This window comes from Euprymna scolopes, chromosome 1, assembly GCF_053919585.1.
Source record: "Euprymna scolopes isolate OS-2025 chromosome 1, ASM5391958v1, whole genome shotgun sequence".
In the NCBI taxonomy this organism is placed as follows: Eukaryota; Metazoa; Mollusca; class Cephalopoda; order Sepiida; family Sepiolidae; genus Euprymna; species Euprymna scolopes.
In genome coordinates this window covers 69,123,914-69,133,947 of record NC_136482.1, presented here as the reverse complement: position 1 = coordinate 69,133,947, position 10,034 = coordinate 69,123,914, and the positions used below count along the sequence as shown (strand labels likewise).

The 10,034-nt window shown below is 29.9% G+C and overlaps 1 protein-coding gene across 1 annotated transcript; it reads left to right on the top strand.

Annotated features, from left to right (window-relative positions):
- The first annotated feature begins 744 nt into the window (after nucleotides 1-744).
- LOC145283496 (uncharacterized) lies at nucleotides 745-4,806 on the top strand. Its single transcript, XM_080132324.1, has 2 exons — nucleotides 745-821; nucleotides 3,715-4,806. The coding sequence occupies exons 1-2, from the start codon at nucleotides 813-815 to the stop codon at nucleotides 4,246-4,248; spliced, it is 543 nt and encodes a 180-aa protein (XP_079988450.1). The 5' UTR covers nucleotides 745-812; the 3' UTR covers nucleotides 4,249-4,806.
- Nucleotides 4,807-10,034: the final 5,228 nt, after the last annotated feature.

Sequence of the window (10,034 nt, the reverse complement as noted above, 5' to 3'; positions counted from 1 at the left end):
TATATATATATATATATATATATATATATATATATATATATATATATATATATAAACATGTGCATATGCAACACATCTATGAATATGTTTAGACAAAAGCTACGATCTCATGGAGAGAAAGAGAGGGAGAGACACGGAGAGAAAGAAACAGGGAGAGCTGCTTAAAAAGATATTATGGCAAGTAAGCTACACGGAAATATTTATGGTTAATTGTCTCGGGAAATTCACTAAGTGATTGCGTGATAAATTCATCTACCTATGAGACATAGGCGTTTATGAGAGATTTGTCATAAATATATTTTCATAAAACTGTTTGTACATTCTATTCACGTAGTGGGCATTTTTGAAGTAAATATTTCAAGTATATACGAGGAAAGTTATATGTGTATGGACACGAAATAGTAAGAACTATGTAGATGTGTTTGTGCGCGCGCGCGTTAATCATAAAAAATGAAAGGGTTTCCTTGTTTCTATTTATTTCCAAAGATAAAAGTTTCATTAAATCGCAGATATTAACAAAAGTCTAATCACGAACTGTTTCATTTTTTTCCCGGCATGTGTTGTTCTGTTTTATTCCGTATTTTCCTTTCTTTTTTGTTTTCCAATTTAAATCCGGTGTATTTTCCCCTCGGACGTCAAGGGCGGGAGGAGAATGAATGACGACACATCCCGGTCATTCACAAAAATGTTTGGCCTATATATATTCAAAACGGCTTAGCCTGACAATTCACTTTCAATCAGCTTATGAACTGATACAGTCGCTCAACTTGAAAACTTCATTCAACTTAAAAACCAATCCTATCAACTTCAAAATGGCCATAGTAAGTCTCGACATATTTTTTTTCTTATCTTCTTTTTATTTTATGGCATTATTTTTTTTCACTTCTTCCTATATTATTAATAAGGTTACACAAGGGCAGACGTGGTTTAAAAATTTATAAAAATAAAAAAGGATGAGCGCACTTTTGCATATGAACCTGTCGGAACAGCCCCGTCGGCCTTCCCTGGTATGGGCGCTTCGGGTGATTACCAACGAACTGTGTATTCTGTAGGAGTTTTCTTTAAAAGTCTTTATTCCTGCTTTAAATCTTTATCATTGTTTTTAAATTACGTATATTAATTTAAAGTAATTTTCAAATTTAAAATTATTTTATATGTAGTTATCGATTTTATTTCCTACTAGCAAGGGTGCCCGGCGTTGCTCGGGTGTTTGGAGGTGTATGCTGTGCAAAAAAACCAAAAAAACAAAAAAAATGATTAATTTTTTAAAACTTTGACCCCTATTATGACCCCTTAAAATTTATAGTTTCGGGCTCAAATCACTTTATTAAGTTAGATCCAGGTTCAAGGAACCTATATCTAAAATTTCAAGTGTCTAGACCCAAAATTGTCGGAGGAGTTTGGTAGAGTTCTTAAAGGTCAAATCGTTGGAATTTGACCCCTTAACAGCCAAATTTCTGGCTGACACCCGTCACATCGATTTTCCCAAATCTCAGTACTCGGTATTTCAAATTTCGAGTCTATAGACTAAAAATTGACAGAGTTATTGCGTAGGGAAATTTACACAGACAGACAGACACACAGACACACAGACAGACAGACACGTTCACTTTTATAGATATATAGATTTTTTAACATACATGTGTGTGGAGCGTGTGTGACGAGTGGAAGGCAACACGAAATATACACACACATATATATATATATATTTATATATATTGTCATCCACATGCAGTACTGTTTCGCCGTATCACAACTCATCAGTGTGACTAGACTAGCGTCTTTCCCTAGCCGTGGATTGAACCTACAACCATCGAGTTGATAGTCGGCAGTTTAACTACTGGACCATGGATCGGTGATCGTATACGTCTTATCAAATGTTTATTAAATAAAAATTCGTCCATCGCTTCTACAGTTCTCGGGTTGCTAGTTTGCTTTTTTTTAATACCTAATATATATATATATATATATATATATATATATATATATATATATATTGATAGATAGATAGATAGATAGATAGATAGATATTAAAAAATATTTATTAAAAATTAATTATATATATGTGCATATATGTGTGTGCGTGTATAGCACGTCAGTAATTAAGAACTAGATTTGTCTAATAAAAGCAAAACTTTAGGTAATATTTGACTATATGCATGAATATTATGTTTTTTCTATGGTGAATGCAGTTTGTTAAAATGATTTAATTTTGGTCTTTACATATTCACACTTGTCCTCTATCACTTCTTATTGGAGCTAAATTTCTTACCCTGAAGCATTTTTTGATATTTGTAAACATCTAGTAGTCATTGAAGCAATTCTATTTTTGTATCGATATCGACTGTTGACACGGTGCACTGTTTTGGTGAAAAGGGTACTTTTTTTTATTCTTCATTGCTGTCTCTTTAAAATTTAAGTAAAACTTAAGGAGTCTTAAGAAGAAATTGAAATTCTGAGATTATCAGTTAATTCGAGTCTAGTAACTCGCAATTCAAATTCAATACAAATCTAACATATTTGAATTTTCAAATAGAAAGTTTGTGCCAATATTTTGCATCTTACAACCTATTGAAATACCCTATAGGAACTGGAATTTCGTCAATGCTTATTAATTGATGTATAATATCTATTGTCAAAATTTCATAAAGATCAGAAAGAATCTAAATTTTACCATGAGATTTAATAGTCCATTTGCCTTTATTGCGCACTATGAACTTAAACGCCTAGTAGTTGTTACAAAATTTATAATGACCGGTGGATTAGTTTAGGAGTGAATCCTATACATATGTAAACTGAGATGTAATCACATCGAGTGGTGAAATCAGTGTATTAATTTATTAAGTTGTGTTGTCATAACGCTCTATTACAATGCTATTGAGCTTTGGTGTGCAGAACATTTGCTGTCTTTTCATTTTTAATATAAGTGATTATTCATAAAATAGTATTAATAAAAGTTTATATTTAATCAAACTAAATTTGCCCGTCAAAAAGCTCTTTAATTCAACAAATACGAAACTTAGCTTGCTATGAGTTTTGCTCAATTTCGTAACAATCCGAGTATACAAACTCACTGAAATGACTGAGCACTAATGTAGTAATAATAAAAAAAAATTATATTCCAAAATTGAAGTGATTATATAAATTCCTATCTTGCAAATATAATTATGAAGTTTATTTTTTAGTTTGTCAGTTCCAAGCAAAGGTAAATTAATTTACTAATTCATAGTTACCCTCCGGTAAATTAAATATGTTCACTTTCGAATCGTAAATCATACCAGCTAAATTAACCTTGAGTTAATATTTTAAATTCTATTTAACGGCTGAAATTTACATTTTTATTAACTAAATTAAATCTAGAATATTCTTATTACATTTATTTACTAATATACTGAAATTAGAGTATACATCACATAATTATTAAAAACAAGAAAAATAATTTAACATTCATAACATGTAATTATTTCAAGTTCATATATATATATATATATATATATATATATATATGAGTGAGACGAATAGTTTTTGTTATTAACTTATAGCTTTCAATACTTAACTACTGTAGACTTCAGACGAGACAACAAATGCATTTTCTATGTGTAAAGTTTGCTACAAATTCTAAAAATAAATTAAAAGTTTGAGTTGTTTGCAAACTTACGGATGGTAAAACTGTCAGTATTCTAATTTACTTTTATTCTTTTTTTTTAAACATAGGTCTCGCTCTTCTGTGCCGCTTTTTTATGCGGGATGATTTTATTTGTGTCAGGAGCGCCGACGTCTTCCAAATGCGAAACTCCGATCGATCTGAAAACTTATTTGGAAAAACTGGCCACGAAAACAATGAATAAACAATTCCTCCCATTGAGTAATGCTGCCACTTCTTCTGACGAAACAACCATTATCCAAGGCGAAGAAAAATGTCCGGCAAGTTTACCGATAACCGGCGAGGCACGAATTCGATCCACTTGCCCCTGGTTTACGAGGACAGTGACAAATAATACACTGTTCCCATCGACTCGATTGGAGGCAGAATGTCGCTGTAAGGAATGCATCGGCTCTAAGGGACAGCACTCTTGCGAACGAGTCTATACTAAAATGATGTTTCTTAAGCAGACAACTGTTTGCGTGAATGGGGTGTACGTCTATGAGCCGATAACATTAACAGTCTCAACAGGCTGTGTGTGTGCCAGTATGAAAGCCACACAATTAAGTCCAATTGCTTCAAACACTGATGGTGGCGATATTTAAAAAATAAAAATGAACGTTCCCAAAATATTATTCAACTGCCAGTGTGGACAGCGATGTTATAATATTTCATTTTATTATGAAAATATCAGTTGGCCATTATATGGTCTTTTGCTGTGTTAAAAAAAAAATTCTCAATATTGTATTTGTTTTTCTATTCTACTTATAAAATTCATGAAGAACAAAATGCGGAGCATGTTGTTTACTGTTGTACGGTAAAATCGTTTTATTTATTTTTATCGTTAAAAAATATTTTTTTTTGGTGTATGCATGTACTTATATATACAGACATTTAATATTCATATAGTTACTCATATTTACATATTTTAAATATAAATATACATATATACACAAATATTTATTCATATATACATAAATATATAGTCACATTCATATATACATCTATATATGCGTATATATATATATACATCAATATATGTACATATACGTATGCATTCATCTATAAATATATACAATCATTTATAAATATGCACATTCATCTATAAATATATACATTCATATACAAATATATGCATTCATATATAAATATATGCATTCAGGTATAATTATATACGTTCATGTATAAATGTAAATATATATACATATATAAATCCATATATATTTATGTATGTATATATATATATATATTCATATATAAAGATATATTCGTGTATAAATATATTTTTTTATATTTTTATGTATATATATATATATATATATACTCAAATAATATAAGTATTCATACGTAAACATATGCATTCATATATAAATAAATAAATTCATATTTAAATATATATTCATATAAATATGTACGTATATATTAATATATACATATATACATAATCGTGTATAAATATATACATATATTTATATATTAATATATATTTATATATAGATAAAAAAAGTTTAAAAAAATATAATAAGTGCAATTACATGGGAATTTCATGACATTATTAAGTCAATAAGGGTTACAGAATAAAGAAAAACTTCTTTAGGCCATGTCATTTCGAAGATAAATTCTTCTTGTCAGAAGAAGAAAAAAATCCTGAATAATACAAGTATGAATGTAAAAAGACAACACCTACTTTACAAACATTCAAATTAGGAATTGGAAAATTATTCAAGGAGAGGGTAATATGATTAGGATAAAAAGAGAAGGATCCGAAAAACAATAAAAGTTAAATATATATGAAAGTATTATGTATATCCTTATAATATATTTTTTTATCTTTCTTTTTTGTTTCTGGCATTTCTTCCCTGATATTTATGTATCGAGAGAAAATGAAATATGTGTCCATATATATATATATATATATATATATATATATATATATATATATATATATATATATATATATATAAACCAATAAGTATATACAATTTATCCCATATATTAATGTGTTATATTAAAATCAGAGATCTTAATTCATATTTTATGTAACTAATTATACAATATTGTATATCATTTTTGCTGTAAATAAACAGTTTTTTTGTATAAAATATTATATATATATAATATATATATGTATATATATATGTGTGTATATATATATATATATTGCATATATTCAGATATTATTTTGTAAGAATGTCATATGAAGCAATAAATTTAACGTTAGCATGATTTGTTGAAAATATATTTTTGTACAACTGATTCCTTTTATTCTTAATAAAACAAATAAAAAAAATCACTCAATGCGTTAATTTTTTTTTATAAACGTTTTTCTTTTTCGCCATTTCATTTTTGTTGAAACCGTGCAAGGCATGAAAATGGTTAAACAAGATGTATGTATGCAAGCATGTATGTATGTATGTATTTATGTATGTATGAGACGACAAATTTTTGCGACATGTGTATCGTTTTGAAGGTCGACTCTTCGGACCACAAATATTGAAAAATTGGTTAAAAACATTAATTTCTTCATCCTCAACTGGGCACTTTGCTACAAAGACGGGTCGCTTTTTTTTTTTCACCGAGGCGTCACTTTTTTAGGGTTTTCCCCTTTCGCGGTACGGGTTCGAGCCTACCTGCCTATTATCACTTTATTTTTATTTATTTTTTTTCTCAATACGTACATCCAAACACTCGGACAACGCCAGGCACTCAAGCTAGTCTATTATATGAATCTCACCTGTCTGTTTAAATGTATGTATGTATGTATGTATGTATGTATGTATGTATGTATGCCTAAAACTTTCGATCGAGGTGCATAATCGGGGTCGTTTTGAAGCTTGACCCTTCGGACGACAAATATCGAAAGATTGGCTAAAATATTAATTCCTTCATTCTACACTGGGCACTTTTCTACAAGGACGAATTGTTTTTTTCGCCGATATTTGCGAAAACCATTCACTCTTTTTGATTGAATAGTCTTAACTTAAGCCTTCGTCACTTCCTGTTTGGCGATGGACGCAACGGCAGAAATGTCATTTTTTTTTTTTTTTGTTCAAGTTCTTTTTCTCCTTCGCGATAAGGATTCGAGCCTGCCTGCTTACTACCACTGTTTTTTTTTTTGGGGGGGTTGCTCAAATCACACCTCCAAACACCCGGGCAACACCAGTAACCCAGGCTAATTAATGATAAGTGTAAATGTATCTGTTATTTAACGATTGATGATATTAATATATAATTTTTTAATTCATTTTTAAGTACAACAAAATGTACAAAACATGGCATTACATCCAATTTAAATTATTTTTTTAATATTTTTTTACTCTTTAAAATTTATAAAAGTATACTTTGAAATTCCAAAGTAAATCTTGTACGTTTATTTTTTAAACTTTATAAAAACGTTTTGTGTAGCAATTTTTATGCATTGCAGGAAATGCTTCAACTTCTATTTTATTTATTAAGATTATACTTTATAAAAATGAATATACTTTTGCATGTCTGTCATAAGTTGAAATTAGTTGTTTTTTTTTTATTTCAGTATTCTATTTGGGAAAAAGTTATTTCTAATGAAAATGATTAAACCCTGATTTAAAACATAAAAAGTAAAAGTACAATTAAATCTTCTCTTCTGTCCCCCTTATTTTCTTTACCTCTATTTCTCACCTGTATCTCTATTTTCCTTCTCTCTCACTCAACCTTCACATATATTCTATCGATAGTATTGAGTACTGTTCGGTTCAACACAATTCTTAGCGAGAGTAAAATTATATTATAACATATACCAGCTGTATTTAGAGTATTACGTACATTTAGATTCAGCATCTACCACGTTCCAAGTGACCTACTTCGTTATTGCACGCCCCTCTTACATCTAGGGAACTGAGCACTATTTTATGTAACATATAATATTTACCGAGTGCTCTACTATATTAATAATTTATTTCTTCAGAGCTATTTTCAGATTATCCATCGGAATCATAAGTAACAAAAAAGTGCGAAAAAGTGTACTTATTATATTCCTTTTAAAACTTATTTCTTTATCTCTCATTACCCTGGAAATCATCTATTATATCAATCTAACCTGTCTGTTTAAATGTATGTATGTATGTTTGTATGCCTAAAATTTTCGACAGAGTCGACGGATTTTCACGAGATCGGTATTGTTTTAAAGCTCGACCCATCGGACGACAAATATTGAAAAAGTGGCTAAAAACATCATTCCTTTCGCCCTCAACTGGGCACTTTTCTAAAAGGAGGGTCTTTTTTTGTTGTTTTTTGTTTTTTTGCGTCGCCATTTTTGCAAGTCATCGTATCGGTTGGAATGACTTTACTAATTTCAACGTTCCGAACTTCCGGTCGCATCATAGTGTAGGAGTAAGACGCCCGGTTTTCTTTCACTTTTTTTCCACCTTCGCGTCACGGTTTCGAGCCTGCCTGCCTACTAACACTTTTTTTTTTTTTGCTAAGCACACAACTCCAAACACCCGGGCAACGCCGGGCACCAAAGCTAGTTTATTATAAAACAAAATTTAGCTAACACTTTCTAGCAAAGTATAATGGATAAAATAAAAAACATTTTCATAAGTGAATAGTGAAAGAGTTAAAATTCAGGAGGCCTCTAAAGGTTTACTGAAAGCACTAAATATAAGCAGGGGGCTTCAAAGCGCTACTAAAACAAAGTTTTAATCTCTATCTTAGAAGAGAAATTATTTTTTAAATGGTCAGTGAAAAATAATCTCAGGAAGCCTCCAGAACTCTATTGGAAGCACTAATCCAAATTAAAAGGGCACCTAGTGCACTACTAACATTATTATTAAGTACTTTATTTCTTTGAAAAATAAAACTACTCTATAATTTTACTCTGTTTTTTGTTTTACGGCGTTTGCTTTCCGTCACAGGTAAGATTTTGTTTGCGTTTTTATATGCGTAAGATTCTGTACAATTAAATTATTTCTTATTTAAAAATAAAAATGTTACCTGATGTTTTGTTGTATGGCGTTTTCTTTGTCACGGTTAAGATTTTGTTTGTTTTTTTTTATATGGGTAGAACTCTGAACAAGTACCTTATTTTATTTTTTTAAGAGTAACTTATCTTGCCTTTATTAACAGTAATGCGTCGTACACCATTTGTAAGAAAACACTTTGTAAGAAAAACACTTTAAAATAAGTTAAAACACAAAATCGTATCTGTGTAAAAAGAAAAGTAACTTATCCTGCCTTTGACATGCAAGTAAGTAATAATGTTTTCACCCTAAATGTGTGGGTTTAAAAGATCACCAATCTACACAAAGTAAGCCTCCAGAGCACTAATAACTGCGCAAAACTACTGGTTGATTTTTACGTGATCTATCTATCTATTTATCTATCCATCTATCTATAAAAGAAACTGTGTCTGCGTGTGAGTTCGTTTCCTATGAACTTGAAAACGGCTGAGTCGATTATTATTCACACGAAGTTACTTTATGCATCTGGCAGTGTTTTAGATAGGTTCGGAATATCTTCGATAAGTATCGATAATCGATAATCGAAATAATCCGACTAAAGAAGGAACAGGCGATTTTGACCAAAGTTAACTTCTTACACAGCCTTAACATCACAAGTGCATATGAAAAATGTTATTACCACACAAGCCAAATGGCCCGACATATAAAATGAACAGTAGGTTCTTTCGTGTGACAAGGATGCGTTCAAAATGAATGTTTCTGTTTAAAACACAACTGCATAATGATACTTGACTTTTTCATTTTAAACTTAAATTCAAACTATTATCACCACATAAGCAGTACGGCCAAACATAAAATCACCGGTAGTGTCTTTTATATGATACGGGCGCATTCGAAATGAAAGTTTCTGTTTAGATCACAATTTAAGCATGATACTTGACATTTGGATTTTAAATTTTAATGCAAGTCATTATATATAAAAATAATTTTATAAAATCAACAGTACGTTCTTTACGGTGCAATGTAGACTACAATATATTATGAACTAAGTCACTGCGAGAGGCATTTAAGCTAGCTCTAGATGCACCTCGATGTGTCCCTAACAAGAGCAGGACATCAATCGATTTGATTGAAAAATGAGCGATTTCAACGATTTCGATGACAATAAATATAGGAGAGTGTGAAACATTCATTGATCATCATTCGCTCCCGGAAAACGTCGGGTTTTCTACTAGGATATATATATATATATATATATATATATATATATATATATATATATATATATAATAAAATAAAAATTACAATCAAATTTACCAAAATGATCTAAGATTGTAAAATTAAAGTATATTATAAATATCAAAGAATTAATATTTATAAAGTTATCTCAGCCAGATGTAAAAGCTCGATAAAACCAAATAGGAGATAGAGCTTATAATACGATTTCCTTGGAT